The sequence below is a fragment of the Crocuta crocuta genome, unplaced genomic scaffold, assembly GCF_008692635.1.
Source record: "Crocuta crocuta isolate KB4526 unplaced genomic scaffold, BGI_CrCroc_1.0 scaffold556, whole genome shotgun sequence".
Lineage (NCBI taxonomy): Eukaryota > Metazoa > Chordata > Mammalia > Carnivora > Hyaenidae > Crocuta > Crocuta crocuta.
In genome coordinates, this window is record NW_027527436.1 from 6005519 (window position 1) to 6028263 (window position 22745).

Consider the following 22745-nt stretch of genomic DNA (forward strand, 5'->3'; position numbering starts at 1 on the left):
GGTAAAAAAGTGAGATCCGTGCTATGTCAGTTAGCACTTAGGTTGACATAGGCACTACAACTTTAAGTCGAATGGATTCTAGAACCAGATAGCACAGGTTTGAGTTTGGCAAATTACTAAAATGCTGAATGCATCACTTTCTGAAACTATCTGTAAAAGGGAGAGGTTAACAGTACTTTCTTCACAGGACTGTGAGGATTAAGACACTGTGTGTCTAGTGCTTGGCAGGCCCTGCACATAACAGCTTCTATACAAGTCAGCAGGCTGGGGCGCCTGGGTGGCTCACTTGGTTAAATGTCCGATTCTTGATTTCAGCTAAAGTCACAATCTCAGTTTGTGAGTTTGAGCCCCGCATGGGGATCTGTGCTGACAGTGCAGAGGCTGGATTCTCTCTCTCCCTCTACTCCTCTCCAGCTTGAGCGCTCTTGCTCTCTCTCTCTCTCTCAAAAATAAATAAGCTTAAAAAAAAAAAAAAAAAAAGAGGAGAGCCTAGGTGGCTCAGTCGGTTAAGCGTCCAACTTCAGCTCAGGTCATGATCTCACAGTTCATGATCTCACAGAACCCTCTGTCGGGCTCTGTGCTGACAGCTAGATTAGAGCCTGGAGCCTGTCTTCGGATTCTGTGTCTCCCTCTCTCTCTGACCCTCCCCTACTCACACTGTCTCTCTCTCTCTCTCAAAACTAAATAGAAGACATTATATAAAAAAAAAAAGGGTAAAGTCATGCCTTCTGGCCTTTAATGAAAGACACAGAAAAATAAAATAAAAACTAAAGAATTCTTTGGCAGTATAAGGGGATATGCTAAAAATTATGAAGAAAATAAAACAAAACCCACCAAACAAAAAAAAAATCCCCAAAATATCTACATTAATTTATATTCTAAATCCAAAAATTTTATTTGGCCAAGACCATGGTCTCTGAAATTGACATGACTTGTGGCAGACAAATGTATCTTACAGAGTACATTATAAATGTGAGGCACTCACTATTCCAAGAAATGAAGGTGACAAAAATATAAAAATTCTAAAAGGACGAATGTTCAAATGCACAGCTATAAGCAGCCACTGCTTAGAAAGTGGCTTTTTATGAAACCGTTGAAGTCACTCCCAAAGGGAAGGCATGACCGGTCACAGTGAGCACACGGGAACAGAACACCGGCCACGTGGACCCAAGAGGCCTGTGGGAGTTAAGTGTGTATGAGACGTCTTATTTATGAGATTCCACTTAGTCAACTACCCATCAATCACTTAGTGACTTAGTCTGTGAACTTTCCAAAATAATTATTTCTCTTTCATCCCCTTTTATCGATCCTTTACTTTGCCGCCAAAATCAGCAAACTTAGAAAAGCAGAGAGAAAATGCAGAATTCTAAAACAAATTTTCCTGTCAATGGTGCTTATGAAAACTTTGTGGAGAACTCTTAAGAATAGCTAAAATAAAATGGATTTTTCCTTATCTGCCGTTTTCTGTTATCTACACATTTCACTTACCACAAAAGGGTAGGAAAATCTGAGATTAAGCAAAATTTGGAAAAATACCAATCATCTCATTTACAAATATGACACAGTGCCTTCCTCATGGCTAAGTTCCTGAGGGTAATTGCGTTAATGAGACGTATTTTACAGTATTACTTACTATCACTGGAAAGGAGCGATTACAAAGTCTGTCCAGTGCGCTCCCAGAGGCTGGTGTAAAGGTGACTCCCCTCAGCCTTGGACAATGCGAGTTCTGGGCGGGAGGCCACCAGCCAGAACAGTCTTTTTCTCTAATGCGTTATTCAAATATCATTTTCTATTGTTGCCAAAAGTGAAAGGGGTTGGGAAACATGCTAACAATAGAAAGAATGCAGTAAGAATAGGGTTTTCAGAATGCCATTTCCTTTATTTTGGAAAAAAAATTAACTTAAAAATAATTCTACCATAACTTCCACTGCTCACCTAAAGATTGCTCAGGGTACAAAACAAATCTCTATTAAATGAGAATCTAAAAAATCTCAAAATGTAAATGAACTTGAGGGTTTCTATTTATGGACAGTCTCCTATTTATAGTTAAAACTCCATCTGGGGTAAAACAACAATGTTGTCTTTCTAATTGCTTTAAAAAGCTAAAACTACTAATTTAATACATTAACGTTAATTATAATAAATAAACATAAGATGTTTAAAAATCTGACCCCCACAATTAAAATCTTACTTATTTTCTTCTATATTAGTAACCTAGTACTATTAAAAGCATTTAAAGGTCTTTTAAGCTTTTCCATTGTAATTACAAGTTACATTTTCTTACCCACTAGCCTCGGGAGGAAATCTGACAGTAACCTTTCCCATCTCAGCACCTGGAAGCTCAACAAACTTCCCAACATCTTGCTTTTTCTCAGATGTCTGAAAAGCAGAACAAAAAAACATATAAAATAGTTGCATCACTAAATGTTTAAGAATATGCTCATTCAACAAGTATTCAATACCCACTATGTGTCAGGCATGGTTACAAGACAAATGATGACTAGAACATCATCCTTGAGGACCCCACATCTTGTCAAGGACGTAAATAAAACTAAACACTGGCAACAGACATATGTACGTATTCACAGAATGTGTCAGAGAAGTGAGCTGAAGGTAACTAACAGCATCTAGGGCCATCAGGAAAAGGTTAAAAGGAGGTAAGAACCAAGCTGGACCTTAAAAAGTATGTGGAAACACACCAGATGCAGAATGTAGAAGGGGATTCATTCTAAGAAAAGGAGTAAGAGCACAGGAAAGACATAAAGTGCAATGTCTGTGAAAAGTCAGAAATACACATGGGGTGGGTGGGTGAGCAAGGAAGCTGAAATCGTTGACGAGGTCCAAAATATGAAGCCTCTAATGAACTTGCTTTTAGGTGTTAGGCAATGAGGAAATTTCAGGGGTAATGGCACCATTCATTTGTATTTTCTAAAATGATACCCAGTCCAATACAAAACCAGAGACCTTCGATGAGATTATGGTATTAAATCACCAGGGGCTAATGAGGCCTCAATAAAAATCAAAGACAGTGGGGACAGAAACCATAGATAGATATGAGAACAGAACTGGCTGACTGATTTCATGGAAAAAAATGGTGAAGGATAAGAGAAGATTTTTAGCCAAAACATCTGAGTGGACTGTGGTGTCTTTATCCAAGCAGACAGTAGTTTTCAAATTTTACTGTACCAGAAAATCTTTAACCTTTACTACACATGCCTAATATTTTCAACAGATCACAGTACAGAGGCTCTGGCTGGGGAAGAGAATCTTTTCTACTGTCCTCTATGTCACACCTCCTAGAGAATCAACAAAAAGGCTCTGCAGAAGCCCAGGACTCTGTGGCTAAAACTCAACAAACAGGAGAGTCACGAGGAAGAAAATACGGTATAGCCATAAACAAGGAGGTTTTAGGTCCTTGGGAGTTTGGATTTCCTAAGGGACGTACATTGGATGATCACGATATTTTAGATATAATTACAAAGGTTAGGCTCTATGTAGTTAAAAAGTTGAAAGCAAGCCAATACTTAACAGCGTGGGCAGATTTTTCTAAGAAGATCCTTTTTTATGGATGAAAAAGGGGAAAAGAAAAACTCTCAGTAGAAATAATTTTCCTTTCAGATCTGTAGTCTCAGACTAAGAGACAGCATTAAAAATGGCTCACCACTTTAGCTTTGGTGGTTGAAACAGTCCACTTGGTACCTACGTACTGGAAGGCCTGCTGGGCTTCAAGGAAGCCAAACCAGCGTTTTACGTGCACTGGAGCTTTGCTCTGTTTCAACTGTTCCTGCCACGCCGGATTTCCTGTTAGCAAACATAATTTTAAAACCAGTCAATAAATCTGCAACTTTGAAAGCAAAGTTCTAGTTGTCAATTTAAGTAAATGAGATGGCTTAAAGCTGTTCTATGGGGGTGCCTGGCTGGCTTGGTCGGTGGAGCCTGTGACTCTTAATCTCAGGGTCTTCAAGCCCCATTGTTGGGTGTGGAGTCTACTTAAAAAAAAAAAAAAAGTATGCTTCTATAATGAAAAATTTTAAATCTAGACATACACTGAAATGTTTTCATATAATTCTTTAACATACTTTATGGAATTCACAAAAGGTAATTAAAAATATTTTTGCAGTTCAACTCACTGAAGTGAATACTAAATCCTGCTCTTACCACCATCACACACCCATTATAAGGCCAATGTCTCTTTTCTTTTCTTTTCTTTTTTTAAGTTTATTTATCTTGAGGGGAGGGAAAGAAAGAATCCCAAGCAGGCTCCACCCTGTCAGGGCACAGCCTGACGACACAGGGCTCAATCTTAAGAATCAGGGTTCAATCTCAAAAACTGTGAGATCATGGCTAGAGCTGAAACCAAGAGACGGTCACTTAACTGACTAAGCCAACCAGGCACCCCAACCAATACCACATTTCTTAAATAAGGAAAAACTTTCAAGTAGCTCAACTAGAAAACAAAATAGAAACCAAGATCAAGAAGTAGCTCATTTCTTCAGATGTAACATCAAAAGCAGGCACTGAAGGAAAATTTAATTAATGTCACAAAGCTATATCCTTAAGATACTATCTTCCTTTCACGCATATTAAGTCAGAATTAAGAAAAGACAAAAATGTCAAACCTATACATGAAAACAATTAGAAAAGGACTTCATTTTATGTTGGTTTTAACAATTTAATTGAATTTGGAGAAAAGTTTTAGCCACAAAAATATTATACATAATGTAAAAAATGTCACATAATGCAGAATTAAAGACTGATAAAACCTTCTGGCATATTTGCTTGTTGTTTTTTTTCCTAAAGAAAATAATAAAATTCAAGTTCCCTTTATACCTCTCTTCAATCCCATAATCTTACCCTGTTATAAACCAGTCACAGAAGAGTGCACCAGTGATCCCCAGGAGAAACAACTCCCGATCGCCCCACAAACACACATGCACCCATACTACATAATCGGAGACAATAACGCCTAGAGTAAAGGAATGGCTGAGGCAGGAGGGGTGCTGGCATGAATGGGATGAGGGCTTCTTCAGCAGGGCCAAGGTCAGCTTCAGAGGCAACAGGGAGATGGGTTAGTGAGAGGGACATGACATCTAAGGACAGCAAAGGATCGGGAATCCCTGTAGCCCAGGTGGTCATTCCTTTGCAAGGAAGTCTTAAGTGACTCTCTTTCTACATGTGTATGTTTGTGTGTATGCACATGTACGTGTATGTTCACATACATAAAAACATGCACACTATTTATCCATCACAATATCAATTAAAATAGAACCCTTAGGAAGAATAACTGATACCTTTTAGGGTGGCCCAAACACATAAATCTGCTAAGCTCAAGGAATTTCCAACCAAGTACGTTCTCAGAGACAGGCAATGATTGAGCTCGTTGATTGCAGAAGTAAACAAATTACATGAAGACAATTTTGTGGCACTAAACTCCAACCAGTGATCAATCTGTGAATGTAAAAGATCAAAAAGAAATGCACACCACGGTTTAGATTTAAACAAACAAATGACCTCAGTTAGAACCATGCCTATCCTATATCCAATTACAGACTCTGCCAGTATGCAGATTTAATTATGGTTGCCTGTAATCTAAACTGGCATTAAAATAAACAAATTTCATCATTATTTTTCTGGGGTTTTTTTTCTTTTTTTTTTAATTTCTGAGGGAGAGATAGCATGAGCAGGGGAGAGTCAGAGAGAGAGACACAGAATCCAAAACAGGCTCCAGGTTCTGAGCTAGCTGTCAGCACAGAGCCCGACGTGGGGCTCGAACCCACGAACCGTGAGATCATGACCTGAGCCGAAGTCGGACGCTTAACAGACTGAGCCACCCAGGTGTCCCGTTTTTTTTCTTCTTGCAGGGGTGTGGAGGGACACTTTAGGGAAGAAAAAGAAAAACCAAGATCTAAGAACTGGCAGCAGCAGGAAGAAATAACCAACTTGATCAAAACCGGCAGGTGATTATCCGCCTGCAAAACTTAAAGTAAATACTTAGGAGACTATTCTTTATATTTCAAATTTTGTAAATTTAGGAAAATTAGAGGTGAATACAAACAAATAAAAAGCATCTAAACAACACTACAGGAAGTTAATCTACTGTTGCTATAGTTAATTAAAGTATATACCTAGAAAAGAAAAGGGGATCCGAAAGTACATGTGACCCTGGGAAAACCTCATAATTTTCTAGGCCTAATGCCTCATCTGTAAAGTTAAGGGAGTTGCAGGAGATGATCTATACAGTTACATCCAGGTATGAAATTTTAGGACTCTATGAGGAAGACGGCGCTCACTGACCCAACAGGGCTGCTGGTGGGGGATTAAAAGTTCAAATTTAGGGGCTATGAGGGTTTTTTCCTGAAAATAAAAGATGAGAATTCCTTAGCTCTAGGTCTGTAACTAAAACTCCATTAATATCCTTAAATAGAATAATTGTACAGAAGTCAAGAATAAAATGAAGTTCTCAAAAGAACAGAAGCATAAACCAAAAGAAAAGAAAACAAACCCAAGGAAGTGTTCCGTCCTTACCTCAGTATGTTCCAGCAGGTTCGAGCCATAGAGCCTAGCTGTAGTTGCAACTCGAGCCAAGTAGCGCAGTATGGAATTTATGTCTGTGAAAACCACATTTCTAGAATACAAGCAAGAGATAGAGATAAAATATTACCATAGCTCTAACAAATCAGTAGGAGTCATGAGACTTACGAAGAACTGCAAAAATAGAACCTTTATATTTACCATGTATTTTCTACTACAGTTTAAAAAAAAAATCTGCCTAATTTATTCTTCACTGTTTCTACCACATTGCAATATGTTCTGAATGTTCAGTTAAGTCCAACAATTCAGTTCAGAGTGGACTATCTATAACGCTCTGTCCTTCTATTGTCTATTCAGTGGCAAAAATGTGAAAATATAATTAGAATATCAAGAATAACTAAAATAAATCAAGGCAGAAAAGTCAAGGATATACAGTCCTAAAGATGTTAGCTGTATCAACTTCCAAGTAAGGATGACAGAGCAAACCCCATCAAAACTGTTCTGTAAAAATTATTTTTTAAAAAGACACACACCCATAGGAATAAGAGACTAAGGAAAAGAAACAGTAACAATAAAAATCAGAAGCTAGAAAGCAGATGAATTTAACAGGTCTGAAAAAAAAATGAATCTTAAGTGGACAAAGCTGAAAACCAACCTAGCTTCAATTCTAGAATCCACAAAAGACTTATGAATGGAAATGAGAGTGAAGTGCGGCTAAAATTAGGAGGGCTGATAAAAATTCTATTTAAGGATCAGTTGGAGGGATGCCTGGGTGGCTCTGTTAAGTGTCCAACTCTTGATTTTGGCTCAGGTCATGATCTCACGGTTCATGGGGTGGAGCTCCAAGTAGGGCTCTGCACTGACAGCCCAGAGCCTGCTTGGGATTCTCCCTCTCCCTTCCCCTCTGCCCCTCCCCCACTTGCACACATGCATGCGCTCTCACAATAAATAAACAAACATTAAAAAATTAAAAAAGAGCTGGAAACAGAGACACCATGAAACCCTACTCCATACAGCTGGGCTGCTCCTCTTATTCAATCTTGGCTAAAACTGGAGGCGTATTCTCTAAGGAATAAAACACAGGGTCTCTCAACTGGTGGAAGGGGTCTCTGCTATGAGTTGGTTTATGCAGGTAACTGGGTACATGAATACATATATACTAGATGCTGAGACCTTTAGCCTTCTTCCCACTCTCAGCTCCCAAAATATCCTGGTATGAACTCTTTACCTTCTAAACAGGAGACTGAAAGTCTTTGCTGAAAAATGTGATCAGCCTAAGAAGAAATAACTAAGGATACTAACATCAGAAGTTCCCGCTAAATAAATTGCTCAATCAGACCAATATCCTCAGAGCTGACAAGCCTACCCTCGAGGTCAGAATTTGCAAAGAGCTTTAAATTTCTTTCAAAATCTAAGAAATTCACCAGGAGTTCCCAAATATTTGAAGAAAGCTTTTAACTTAAAAGACAGTGGGGGCGCCTGGGTGGCTCAGTCGGTTGAGTGTCCGATTTCGGCTCAGGTCATGATCTCACAGCTCATGAGTTTGAGCCCCACGTCAGGCTCTATGCTGAGCGCTCAGAGCCTGGAGCCTGCTTCAGATTCTGTGTCTCCATCTCTCCCTGCCCCTCCCTTGCTCACACTCTGTCTCTCTCTCTCTCAAAAATAAATAAATATTAAAAAAAAAAAATAGTAACCAAAATAACATAGCAAAATGCAATGTGGACAAATTAGGAAAAAAAATTTTAAAGTAAATAAGTTTCCTTTAAGCAATGAAACAATATATTGCAATCATAAAATAACAAGATACTAAGCACCCAAAAAATAAAAAACCGCTCCTAGATACTAAAAATATAATAGCAAAAATAGGAAAAACTCAATAGAAAAATGGGATGATAAAGTTGAAGAACACTCCAGAAAGTAAAAAGAAAAAAATAGATGGAAAATGAAAGTGATACTTAATCCTAACATCTATATAAAGAACAGAAAATGAAGGAGAAAATACAAAAATTAAAAAAATTTTCCAAAATAGAAGGATTTCCATTTCCACATTTAAAGGAGACCAGGCACCCAGTGGAACAGATTAAAAGAAAACAGACCCACACGGGGCACCTGGCTGGCTCAGTCAGGAGAACATGTGACTCTTGATCTCAAGGTGGTGAGTTTGAGCCCCAGGTTGGGTGTAGTGACTACGTTAACATCTTAAGAAAACAGACCCACACTGAAGCATATTACTATGAAAGTTCAGAACACTGAATCACAATAAAATATTCCTGCAAATTCCTGAAGTCACACAGATTAGGAATCAGACAGGCTTCAGAAGAGAACAAGCCAAACAACAATTATTCTATGGAAAAGTAAAAGTTGTACGCAAAAAGTAATCACAGTATGTGGCTCAGCAGTAAATAAAACTTACTAGGTCATTACAGTGTGGACACTGAATGGTGGTAACCTAACCAAAATCACCATACAAGTATCCTGGGAGGAAGGAGGAGTGTGTTGTCCCTTCCCCAAAATAAGTCTTTCTGTCAGTTTATTATGAACCTGTCAACACTTTTCAAATCTGTATCCTGCTGGAGAATATCCTTGAACTCTTCTCTCAATTTGGTCCAGATTCTACTATCGGGTGAAATATTCTTAAAAGAATCTGAAACCAGGTTGTATCTATTTCTTAGTTTCATTAAACGAAAATTAAAGAGAATATTATCTCCCTTCCCAGTTTTTTTTTTTTTATTCTTTTCAGTAGGTCCCAAAAGATGTTTAATCATCCATATATCCTGGGATGCAAATGAAAGAGCACACGGTGTATGCTCATTGTAGAAAACTTAGAAAACAGAGAAGTAAAAAGGAAAAAAAAAAACAAAAACAAACCAAAACACCCATAATTGCATCACCCAGAAACAGAAACTATTAAAAGTGCTGCATGCTTCTCAAACATATTTTCTATGCAAATATGTGATTTTACCTTTATGTTGTTTTAAAGTAACATTATGAATATAACTCCTCATTAAAAAATTTTCATAAGCTTTTCCACAGATGCTTAATATTCCATGCTGTGGATTTACCATATTTATTTATTTATTACTACTAATTTTAAATATTTCCAATTTTCTACCAGAATAAATCACAGTAGAATTAAAACCCTTATGTATAGGGGCACCCGGGTGGCACTGTCAGCTGTGCTGACAGCTGAGAGCCTGGCTCCTGCTTCAGATTCTGTGTTTCTCTCTTTGCCCCTCCCCCACTTGTGCTCTGTCTCTCAAAAATAAACATACTAAAAACTCTTCACACTTAAAAAAAAAAAAACCCTCATGAATAAATCTTTCTGTACATTTCTACTTTCTTTTAGATTATAAATGGGATCAGATACCTTACTGGCAAATATGTGTCTCTGGATATACTTCTTTAAGGAATAAAGAACAGCATACTTCTTTCTAGGGACAATCTACCAACTAGTAAATAAAACAAGCACACCACATTGAACTCTGAATATTTAAAACATGCTGTTCAGTACTGAAAACAGAGATATAAAAATACGTACTCAGACACATGAAGAATATTCTCTTTCCCTTCTTCAACAGAAATGCTGACATTGTCTTTCACATGTTCTACAGCCAGCAAAGCTCCTAAAAATAATGAGATGAAAAGATTTTTCTCCATAAACAATGTAGTATTTAAAACTTGAATCATAAAGCATAAAACATATTTAAATCATCAATGACTCAACAAACCAATGTTAAGTCCTGCAAGGAGTAAACTTTTTTCCCAGTAGTCTATAAACAGAAAGTATAGTCTTCTGATCTTGCGGGAATAATACATCAGATATTATTCACGGGCATCATCCAACTGCTCTTAAATCCAGTTAAGGACACTGAAATTAATCTTTTCCTACCTCAGAAGACAAGAAGAAATGAGAACAGCGCCTTCTATAAAGACTATTGTTAATAACATTTCAGTTATTATGTGGTGGAGATTGTGCCACATGCTTTACAGTCATTGTAATTTGCAATCTTTGTGGTAACCTTAAGAGGTAGACGGCTTTATCTCCATTTTACAGAAGAGGAAATTGAGGCTCAGAAGGATTAAATAAGGAACCCAAGTTCTCAACCAAATATGTGCCACTCGGGAATTGAATGCAAGTCTAAGGCAGTCCAGAATTGAAACTCTAAAACACGGTGTAATCTGCCTCTCAATACCTATTAAATATCCTAAATTGATTCATTTAGTCCTTTAAATTTGGCTAACATGGCCACTAGCACCCACATATTGATTTCTAAATATCATGCTCCACTGGAAACAGGGCTGCGGCAGGGAAGGTACGAGATAAACCCGGAAAATCTCATGCTAGAAAGCAAGAAGTACTCAAAGAGATATGCCAAATGGACAAAGAGGCCAGCTTGGAGGGGCTCCCACTGGCAAATGGCAGCAATGTAACCGCTAAAGTAAATGATACAAGTTATACTGAATCCACACAATAAATTCCTATATGGCAAACAAAAAGCATGAAGTGCTGTTACAGGCCACAGGATACATGAATCCCAAAGCATTATCCTAGGTATGAAAGAATATATATGATATGATTCGATATGTATGAAATTCTAGAAAAAAACAACAGTGACAGAAACCAGATCAGGGACTATCAGGGACCAGAGACGGGGAAGGAAAACTCCCTGCAAAGGGGCATAAAGGAACTTTCTGAAATCAGAGAAATATTCTCTATTATTATTGTGGTGGTTACTGTATGTTATTTGTCAATTTTAAATTGGTAAAGTTTAGTAAATGCATGCTATAACTCAATAAAACGGATTTCAAAAAATAAAATTTTGAGATTAAAAGAATAAAAGTAAATAATAGAGATTATAACCTTTTGAGTATATTGTTATGAATTTTTTTAACGGAAAAGAAAAATATCTTGTGACAGAAGAATGCCAACTAATATATGTAGAAGGAACAGCAGAATTGGAAGGTCACCTTTGGCACCTGCTTAATCATAATCAAGTTGGGAAGCATCAATGGATGCGGAAACCAGTACGTGAAGGTTTGAGGAGGATGTTTATTTACATGGTCCCAAAGCATCTCCCCACAAAATGCCTGTCAAATGCAAAGGGAAAACTTTCCAGTGCAAAAGGCTGGCTGATTCCACCTTAAGTAATCAAGATAAGATCACTGGTAATGGGAAAATTCAAATTCATGCACCAATTAATGGGCTGAAATGAAGAACACTGAATCACTCCTGGGCTACTCTTGCCAAAGATGTGTAGCTGAATCCAGCCACAAGGAAACATCAAGCAATCTGTTCAGGGGATATTCTTCAAGTAATTGGTCTTCAGCCCAAAGCTATGAAAGCCAAGGAAAGACTAAGACCGTATTCCAGATGGAAAGAACCTGGAGAGACAGGACAACTTGGTGCAAAGCATGATGCTGGATTTTGATCCCTGTACTAGATTGTTCCCTATACTGCGGGAACAATCAGTGTTGGAATATGAATGAACAGGGAATGGGATCAATGTGTACTTTCTGATTTTGATGGTCCTGTCAGGTCACATAAGTGTCTCCTCACTCGAGAGGCCTGGACATTGGCGTATTCCCGATGTTAAAGCATCATTATCTGCAGTGTGCTCTCCTGTGGTATGGGGGAGAACAGTATTTTGCTATTCTTGTATCTTTTTAAGTCTGAAATTATTTAAACATTAAAACTCCACATGCTGAATGCATAAAAAAATAGGGAAACTACAGTAATGCAATCTGTTTTCTAAATGTTTCATCTAATTTTACTGATTTAAAGACAAGATGCATTTTAATTAAACAATGCAAAGAATTGAAAAAGGAGGAGAGAAGAAAATACATATTCTTTAATTGGCCTACAGTTCAAACTGACAAATTTTTTAAAGATCTTCCAGAATTAAGTCAGAATGTGATTCTGAGTTCTGTAAGTCCCTAAGGAAATAAGTCTATTATCTTCAAGGTGATTTTTTAAGTAACATTAGTAAAAAACTACAGCTAGGGAATATGTAAATTGTGTTAGGACTTTTACTTACAGTCTCATTTAATTCTGGCCACCTACCCTATGTGGAAGATATTATTCCTCTTATTAATCAAGGAAACTAGGAGAAGCCAAACATGGCACTTGCCAAGGTTCCACAACTAGTAAGTGGCAGCCAGGACTGGACCTAGGTCTCCAGGAACCAAACGTCTTTGCTCTTAACCGTGAGACCATACTGTCTAGTGCTTTCCAGCCCAAAAAGCAAACCCATTTCTTTTAGAGTTCATTGATTAGGGTGAGGTTAGCCCGTAATTCCTGGAACCAATATGCTAAAACACTAGTATCTTTTAAGTATGTAACATGACTAGTGTGGGTTTTGTTCCAAAAGACTCATAACGCCACCGAAGCTGAAAATGTAGTGAATAATTCTGTCAGCCCTATGTTGCCAATTGCACCTAACGATTTGCACTTCTCCCACATTAGAGATGTATATGTGAGTCGAGACTATGTATACACATTACCAAATAGGAGATTGGTAAACTACTTAAATTCTTTTGTGTAATTTCCCAAAGTAATGAAAAAGCGGACATTCCAAGCTATCTATCTACAATAATCTCGGCCACACATTAAAAGCAATTCCAAGTAGAACTGAAGATGTGTTAGGAAGGTGACAGATCCGATGTTTATTCTGGCGATGACTACATCCATAAGGATGTGTGTGGTAAAGCAACCCGATCACTCAGCAGTATACTTGAGTGTTCCAGCAATTACCATGCCACCATTAATTAAAAATAAATGCAACCTCAGTTTTAATACAACCTCAGCTACTACGATCGTCTGTCTGGTTCCCTTTGAACCCAACGAAACAGAAAGTAGTGAAGTGGATCGAAGATCTTTTCTAAGAGGGAGGAAGGGAGATAGATATGCTAAAAGAGGAAGGCGAGAATAATGGGATTTCAACTTTCAAAATGACATTTCTATGAGCAGTTCTAGGGCCCTAGGGAAAGCCACTTCAAAAAGGGAGAGGGGAGTTGGCTGAGAGTCACCCCTCGTAGAGTAAAGGTCCGAGGCTGAGCGACGTGTCGCCCTGCCCGGGCTCACACCACGCCTCCCTCCGCGCCCGAGAAAACTGTCTCCGGGAGCAGATCCACATGCTGGGGGACGGAAGACGAGGGGCGCACTGCTTACCCCGTGTACAGTTTCGGGGAGACGGCAGGCCTAATCCCACGCCGTGACCGCCACTGCGCAACGCCGGGCGCGGCGACCTTCCCTGCCCCGCACCCTCCCCGGCTGATGCAACCCACGTAGGTCGGCGACCTCGGTCCCTTACCCAGCGGAGGGTCTCCCGCATTTACGGTCAGACAGAGCGTCGCCATCTCCGCCGGTCTGCGGCTCTACCTGTCAGCGCGCCTGCCTCGCCGTCAGAACCACCCCGAACCCGCCGAAAGCAAGAAGCTGCAACGTGTGCGCGCGCCTGACGCTGCCGCAGCCTTGGCCCCTCCCCTGCGTCGTGGCTGCCGCCGTCTTCGCGCACACCGTGATGCGTCATCGCCGTGCGCCGCCTCCGCCCCTCCGCGGGCCCCGCGGCCTTCGACCCCGCCCCTCTCACTCAGAGGGAAGGGGGGCCTACGACGCGTTCCGCACCGCCAGCGGAGATGCTGAAACCAACAAGACTTTACGACACTTCGTAAAGCGAGGAGAGCAGGTTGTGAGACCGTTCCCGAGGGGTGAGGTGGGGGCACGTGAGCCGTGAAACTGAACGCGCCGGGGGAGCGGTGCTGTTGTTGATGGGCCCTGTGTGTTTGTAAAGACAGAAAAGTCGTGGAAGCATGCTGCACATCAACTATGGCTACACTGACGATGGGAGGAGGTTTTCTAACTTTCCACACTGTTCAAAGGAAGAATGCATTTCCAAGAGTTGTTTTCATACTTGAAAATAATCCCTAAAAAGAATTTATTTATAAAAGTCATTATTAAAAGCTCGTGCCCGAATTTGTCTTTGTTTGCCTGGACTCGGATTTCTCATCTACACTCTGGGAAGGGGTGGGCGTAGAGGTAGGGGGCGCGTGTGTGTGTGTGTGTGTGTGTGTGTGTTGTGTGTACTCCAAGGGCTGGTATTTGTGTCAAGGGTCCAAAGAGGATTACAAAAAACATCTAAATCTCATCAACCCACCAGTACCACCACCAATAGATGCCCCAGTTGGTATCAAGGGAGGGATGGCATTAAGTGGGGTCACTTGGTGCTATTTAACTGGGGGGCTGGGGTGGTGGAAGGTGCAGAAGGGCTTTACTCACCTGATGCCTAAGGTGGGAAGCCTGGAAACCTAGGCTCAGCTGGACCCCACCTCCTCTGTATAGGTCCTCTCTATGTGAAGCCTCCATCAGGAGAGTTAAGATTTCTTACAGGGAGTCTAAGGACCCGGAGATTGAAGGTTCCAAATGACCAAGATGAAAATTGCTAGGCTTCTTGGGCGCCTGGGTGGCTTAGTCGGTTAAGTGTCTGACTTTCGCTTAGGCCATGATCTCGCGGTTCGTGGGTTCGAGCCCCGCGTCGGGCTCTGGGCTGACTGCCAGCTCAGAGCCTGGAGCCTGTTTCAGTCTGTGACTCCCTCTCTCTCTGACCCTCCCCTGCTCACGCTGTCTCTCTCTCTCCTAGACATAAAAAATTAAAAAAAAAAAAAAAAGAAAATTGCTAGGCTTCTGATCTAGCTTTGGAAATCACACAGCATCACTTTTGGGCCACCTGATTGACCAGTGAATCACAGCATGCACCCAGATACAAAAGAAGGGACTACACAAAAGCATGAATACCAGAAGGTATGGTTCACTGGGGCTTGTAGTACATTAAGTTGTGTGTCCCAAGAAAAAATGAGTCCAAGTCCTAGTCCTCAGTCCCTGTAAATGTGTCTATTTGGAAACAGAGTCTTTGCATATGTAATGAAGTTAAGGATATCAAGATGACCTCATCCTAGAAGAAGAGGGAAATCTGACACACTTTAATGAAGTCACAGAGACACAAAAGGAAGGGCTACAACGGCTCAGGTTGAAAGTCAGGATGTCTGCACTACCAATTTCAAAAGCTTCTTACTGAATCAAAGAAACCCGCTGAGGCATATGAACTGAACATCACCACCGACAGGCTCTATGGAAAAATGATGCCTGGGTTTCTTCAGGACTTGGATAACGTTAACAAACTTTACCTAGCCAGTGTTGAATCTGCCAATTAGGTAGATACTGGTGAAGAAAGCAAAGAAGGTTCATTCCTCAGTGAAAAGCCAAACAGAGGAAGAACATCAAGGACTACTTCCCAATGGCTCTTAGCAACTGTGTTGTACTGGTTCTGATGGACACAGTCTACCGGCAAAGGGCAGTGGGACCAGGAATTTGACAAAGAACAGAACGAAGAGGGAGAATTTGGGCTGAACAAGAATATAAGCAAATCAGCAAGGTCTTTAGTTTTGCCTTCTTGAAGGATGTGCAAGCCAAGATTCTGAAATAATGGCTTTGCTGATCTAAGCATGATTGATCATGCGGATCTAAGAAGGATTTTGCTGCTGCCAAATGAAGTAAATGGTCTGCAGAAGCTTGAAGAGAAACTCGCTACTGAAAAATTGATAGCCTGGGCAACTCACAGAATATAAGCAAGAGAGACGCAGATTTGCACTTACCTCAGTTCAAAGTGGAAGACAGCGCTGATGTCAAGGCCATGCTGGGAGCCATGAGAATAGTGGATGCCTTCAGTCAACAGAGCACAACCAGGAGCCAGGGTGTTGAGGTGTCTAAAGTCCTACACAAGTCCCTTGTGGAGGTGGCTGGGCAGGGCACAGTCTGCAGTTGCCACTGGCATGGAAACTTCCAACACCATTACCCATTTATGAAAATTTCCATTGTGATCACCCTTTTCTGTTCTTCAAGCACATTCGACTTTTGGTAAAAGCTCACAGAGTTGTTCCGGTAAATTGATTGCTGGAAATAACAGGTTCTATTTGTTTTCCTTTCTAGTATCAGACACAACCAAGAATTTAATGGTTGGAATAACATGTCTGCTTATTTCTCTCTCTCCACAAATGTGTAAACCTACATTTTTTCCCACTAAAATTCCCTTTGAACATTTGAAAAAAAATTCCCTTTGGACAAAATGTTCAGCTTCAAGATTAGACAAAGGGATAGTTCAGTACTGCATCTTCTAAAGTTGAAATATCATTTTTGAACTATTTACATGAATCAAACCAAATTACACCTGCCCTTCAAACTTATTAACCCAGACTCCTCATTTCTTTGAATTTAGGTAATATCTGGGACCCTTATATGTCTATTTTCTTTTACTTTATAAAATACATTATCAGTAAAGCAATGATTTACTAAAAAAAAAAAAAAAAGCACATCTTTTATCTGTTTGTACTTTCCTTTTGCCTGAAATTATCTTCTCCCACATTTTCACATGACTGACTTCTTATTCAAATCTCAGACCTGGGTATACATTCACACATCCCTTTTGATGTCTTTAGCTTTTATTTTTTACTAATATTGCACTTCTTATCTATAGTCTTTCAGACATAATATTCACAGATTAAGGTCTTTTTAACGTACAAACACAAAAGTGAAAAATGGAATTGTTACCTCTTAGCCTGTATAGATGGTTGCATTAACATGTTTAACTTCATATTCTCCATTGATGGTCTGTCCCTCTCAGACAAAATGTTCTATTTGAAGTCAGTGTAGTCTTAGATAATCTTTTGCTACTTCTTCTGTTTTATATTTATCCTTTTAAAATCGCCTAGCAGAAAACTCCTTATGCTGCCCCTTTAAGCTTCTATGTTTTGGCCCTTTTATTACATATCTGCTTTTTTTATGATTATAGACTCATAATTTCATTCAAACAAAACAATGGAAGAGCCTTTCATTTTTCCAGGTCACAACATCAGAAATGGCCAAGATAATATGTATCTTTTTCTAAATGTGTGGAAACACTTAAATGAGATAATGGTTAGAGGGGTAGGGGCAAAGAGGATGAAAAAGTGCTATGTGATGCCATTAAGATGAAGAAACTTGTATTATCATGCTCAGTATTTATTTTGTGACTATTAAGAACTCCAAGGTGAAAGTCACATTCCCCCCCAAGTTATGGGCGCCTCCACTTCATCAACCTCTACCTCATGTAACTCTTTTGGGGAGCTGTTTCAGATTTGGTCACAGCTTCCATCTAGGTCATAAGCAACGTGTTCACGCAGTGCTAACACTGACACCTTGATGCTGCCCTCTTATAAACATACTCCTCTTGGTCAAGGTGACTTTTAAGATTTCTTTGATATTATTAAGTTTTACAAAGGGCCTGACAGACTTTCCTGCATATCACCAATGTGCACTCACTAAATATTATGGAGTGATTGAATCGTATGTGAAATATAGGGAAAAGATCAGTGTTTATTTGCTGAAGAATTCTTGGGTCTCTTAAAAATTCTTCTCATATTGTCTTTTTCCATATGATGTACTACGGATACAGAGAAACTTGAAATCATTTATTCACACATGAATAACCAAATAACCTGTTTTTGAACACCTTCAGGGATGAGGAACTTAATACTGCCTAAGACAGTGCCCTCTGTTTCTAAACACCTATTACTATAAGAGGCACCTAAATCTGCTTTTCTGTACATTTGCCCACTACCCTCAGAGACTCTTCAGAACAGGTCTGGGACCCTCTACATGACAACTTTTCACACATTGAAAGTTGTCATGATGACTCTCATGTCTTTGTTCTATAGGCCCGATGTTTCTAGTCTTTTCAATGGTCCTTCAAATGATAGTTTTATTCTATCCCAGCTGCCCTCTTCCTCTGTGTCTTTTCAAATGTGATACTCAGAACTGAACAAAATGTTCTGGGTGTGGAGTGATCAGGGCAGAGTACAGGCAGAAGCACTGTCTTTTCTTTTGCCCATGATGATGCTATTAACGTACCATATTAGCTCTTCACAACCACAATAAACTGTTGACTCATATTAATATTGTAAACAACTCCAGGACAGAAAGCCCAGAAATAAAGCCATACTTATAAGGTCAATTAATCTATGAGAAAGGAGGCAAGACTATACAATTCTTGTATATACCAGAATATACCAGTCTTTTCAATAAATGCTGTTGGGGAAAACTGGAAACCTACATGTAAAAGAATGACCACTTTCTCACACCATACACAAAAATAAACTGAAAATGTATTAAAGACCTAAATTTAAGACCTGAAACCATAAAAATCCTAGAAGAGAACTAGGCAGTAATTTCTCTGACATTGGCCATAGCAATATTCTAAGTATGTCTCCTAAGGCAAAGAAAACAAAAGCAAAAATAAACTGTTGAGACTACATCAAAATAAAAAGTTTCTGCACAGCAAAAGAAACAATCAACAAAACAAAAGGCAACCGACAGAATGGGAGAAGATATTTGCAAATGATATATCTGATAAGGGGTTAGTATCCAAAATATATAAAGGCTTTATATAACTCAAAACCAAAATAAACAACCCCACAAATAATCTAACTAAAAATGGATAGAAGACATGAACATACATTTCTCCAGAGAAAACATACAGATGGCCAACACACACGAAAAGATGTTCAACATCGCTAATCATCACAGAAATGTAAACTAAAACCACCATGAGATACCACTTGTCAGAATGGCTAGTTGCAAAAAAACAAGAAATTAAGTGTTGGCAAGGATGTGGGGAAGAGGAAACCCTTGTGCACTGTTATTGGGAATGGAAATCGGTACAAGCATTGTGAAAAACAATATGGAGTTTCCTCAATTATTAAAAATAAATATACCATGGGGGTGCCTGGGTGGCTCAGTCAGGTAAACGTTCGACTTCAGCTCAGGTCATGATCTTGTAGTTGGTGGGTTCGAGCCCCATGTTGGGCTCTGTGCTGACAGCTCAGAGCCTGGAGCCTGCTTCAGATTCTGTGTCTCCCTCTCTGTGTGCCTCTCCCCTTCTTGCACCCTGTCTCTCTCTCAAAAGTAAATAAACATTAAACAATTTTTAAAATAAATAACAATAAGTGTACCATGTGATTCAATAATTCCACTATTGGGTATCTGTCCCCCAAAAACAAAAACACTAATTCAAAAACATATGCACCCCTATGTTTACTGCACCATTATTTACAATAGCCAAGATATGGAAACAACCATGTCCATTCATAGATGAGTGGATAAAGAGAATATGGTGCATACACACACACACACACACACACACACACACACACACACACACAAGTATTACTCAGCCATGAAAAAGAGTAAAATCTTATCCTTTAGCAACAACATGGATGGACCTAGATGGTATTATGCTAAGTGAGATAAATCAGACAAATAAAGACAAATACATATGATTTCACTCATATGTGAAATCTAAAAAACAAAACAAATGAATGAAAAGCCTGATTCTTAAAAACAGAGAGCAAACTGGTAGTTGCCAGAAGGGAGGTGGAGGAGGGGATGGATGAAATAGGTGGAGGGGATTAAGACGTACAGACTTCCAGTTATAAAATAAATAAGTCATGGACACAAGAAAAGTACCACATAAGGACTTTAGTTTAAAAAAAAAAAAAGGATAAACAACTAAAATCCTTCGAGTTCCCCATTCTCCACTTTACTAATGTAAAACACTGCATATACTGCCTCAGCCTTGTCTTAATCCATGGATTTGATAGAGCTAACTTTTTCATTTTAAATGCCGTTGCTAACTTTTAACTTTTAAGCTTGTTTCAGTTCCATCTGTGTCATTCAGCACATCTACGACTGTCAAAGTAATACACACGGTTCTAAAAAGACTTCAGTAAAAGCAGAACATTCCAAGTCCCCAACAACTGGATGAGTCTAGAAATACTTTAACAATTCAGAAGAGAGTGGGATTGTTTACTGGGTGGGAAAGAAACTAGTGCTCAGAAGTACTGATAGCTCTTCCATTTGTTTATAGAGTTGTGTAATCATATTATTCTTCCCAACTGTATTGTTCTTGATTTTGAGATGCATGGAGTCATCAAGGAAATGGATGTCATCAGTAAAACTGACACAAAGAGTGTACAGCTGTGGTACACAAATAGAAACCTGCTTTCTGGAAAGTAAGCCATGCAGCAGTAAGAGTCTCAGGTCTTAGGACCATTATCTTGTTGGATGCTTTTATTAGTTCCAATTGTTTTCTTAGTCATTTTGAATTTTCTAGGTACTTTTTTTCTTTCTATCCAATATTTATAGCTCTTATTTCTTTCTTTTTTTTTTTTAATAGTTTATTTATTTCTAGGAGAGAGAGAGAGAGAGACAGCGTGAGCAGGGGAGGGTCAGAGAGAGAGAGGGAGACACAGACTCTGAAACAGGCTCCAGGCTCTGAGCTGGCAGTCAGCACAGAGCCCGACGTGGGGCTCGAACCCACGAACCGCGACATCATGACCTAAGCAAAAGTCGGACGCTTAACCGACTAAGCCACCCAGGCGTCCCTATAGCTCTTATTTCTTATTTCTTTCACCATCAAGAACTTTCAGAATAACATTTTAAAGGGACAATGTTAATGTTGAGCAAAAACATACTTCTCTTATTCCTGACTTTGCAGGAACGTAGTTGTTTCACCATCAAGAATACTGTTTGCGGGGAGCCTGGGTGGCTTAGTGGGTTAAGCATCCGACTTCAGCTCAGCTCATGATCTTATGGTCTGTGGGTTTGAGCCCCACGTCAGGTTCTGTGCTGACAGCTCAGAGCCTGGAGTCTGCTTCGGATACTGTGTCTCCCTCTCCGCCCCTTCACCGCTCATGCTTTGTCTCTCTCTTGCTCTCTCAAAAATAAACATTAAAAAAAAGTTTAATGCCAAAAAAGATAGTGTTTGCTTCTGATATCTCACATATACTCCTTATCCAATTAAGAAAAATTGCTTCTGTTCTTAGCTTAGCAGTATTTTTTCTAAAATAATAAAAGATAAAAATGGGCATTTTCAGCATCTACTGAGAATCAGACAACACATTAAACCCTTCTTACAGTGTAATAAAACAGGAGATGCAGCAATAGAAACACATTCATCTTAAAAACATTTTGGGGGGGGCACCTAGGTGGCTCAGTCAGTTAAGCGCCCCCTCTCGGTTTCCACTCAGGTCATGATCTCACAGCTCATGAGTACCAGCCCTGCATCAGGCTTTGTGCTGACAGTGCAGGAGTCTACTTGGGATTCTCTCTCTCTCTCTCTCTCTCTCTCTCTCTCTCTCTCTCTCTCTCTCTCTCTCTCTCTCTCTCTCCCCCCGTCTCTCTCTCTCAACCCCTCCCCTGCTCCTCCTCACACTCTCAAAATAAACAAAAAATTTTTCTTAAATGTTTTGGAAATAAGAGTATTAACAATAAATGCATGAATAAAAGCTTACACAAAGTACAAAGGTAGCTCTGAAGATGGAAAATGATTATCCCTGGTGAGTAGGGGAGGGAAGAGAGAATAGTTAAGGAAAGCTTCTAGTAAGAGACGGCACATCTAAGGGATGGAAAAAAGAGGTCAAAGAAAGAACATGAGCTAAAGCCTGGAGTCGTGAAGCTGTGTATTTGGAAAACTGGCCAGTTTGTTACTGCCGGAATGTAAAATATTTTTCAATGAGATTAAAAAGCTGTAAGGTCAGCAGACACTAAAGTATAGAGTTCTGAGGAGCTAGATTTCATCCTGTGATAGGAAGTCAGTAGAGTTTTGAGCAGCAGCGAGATATGATCAGGACTGCATTTTACAAGGACCGCTTCGACAACAGCATGGCAGGCAGATTGGCGTGTGTAGAAATGGTGGCAGAGGCCAGTCAAGACGCCATTAGAGCAGTCTATCAGACAGGGTAAAAGATGAAGGCCTAAAGTAAGGCAGTGAAAATCAGAGCTGAGAACAAAGAGTAAGTTCCAGACATAGTTGAGAGGTAAACTCAGTGGTGACTGTTGAGATGCTGAGGAAGGGGTTGGTGGGAGGGAAGCAGGTGTCTAGGTCTATTGCCAGGCTTCGGGTTGGATGACTGGGTGGATGGCTGTCATCATCTAAGAAGGCAAGACAGGAGGGAGAACAGGTTGGCAAGGTAATGTGGCCCCAGATTGATTTTTTGAGACGCTTACACCTAGACGGAGGGGCGCCTGGCTGGCTCAGTCGGTAGAGCACCCGACTCTTGATCTTCGGGTTGTGATTTCAGGCCCCACAGTGGACGTGGAGACTACTTTAAAAAAAAAAAAAAAAAAA

The 22745-nt window shown here is 39.8% G+C and overlaps 1 protein-coding gene across 1 annotated transcript in view; it reads right to left on the reverse strand.

Moving 5' to 3' along the window:
• EPRS1 (glutamyl-prolyl-tRNA synthetase 1) overlaps window positions 1–13999 on the reverse strand; it is a 71570-nt gene extending 57571 nt beyond the window's left edge. The window contains exons 1-6 of the mRNA XM_077759544.1: window positions 13842–13999; window positions 10070–10154; window positions 6526–6625; window positions 5292–5448; window positions 3662–3801; window positions 2285–2379 (exon numbers count right to left, since the gene is read on the reverse strand). Of these exons, the coding sequence (XP_077615670.1) occupies window positions 2285–2379; window positions 3662–3801; window positions 5292–5448; window positions 6526–6625; window positions 10070–10154; window positions 13842–13887 (623 nt within the window). The 5' untranslated portion in view covers window positions 13888–13999. The remainder of the gene's footprint in view (window positions 1–2284; window positions 2380–3661; window positions 3802–5291; window positions 5449–6525; window positions 6626–10069; window positions 10155–13841) is intronic.
• Between the last annotated feature and the right edge of the window lie 8746 nt (window positions 14000–22745).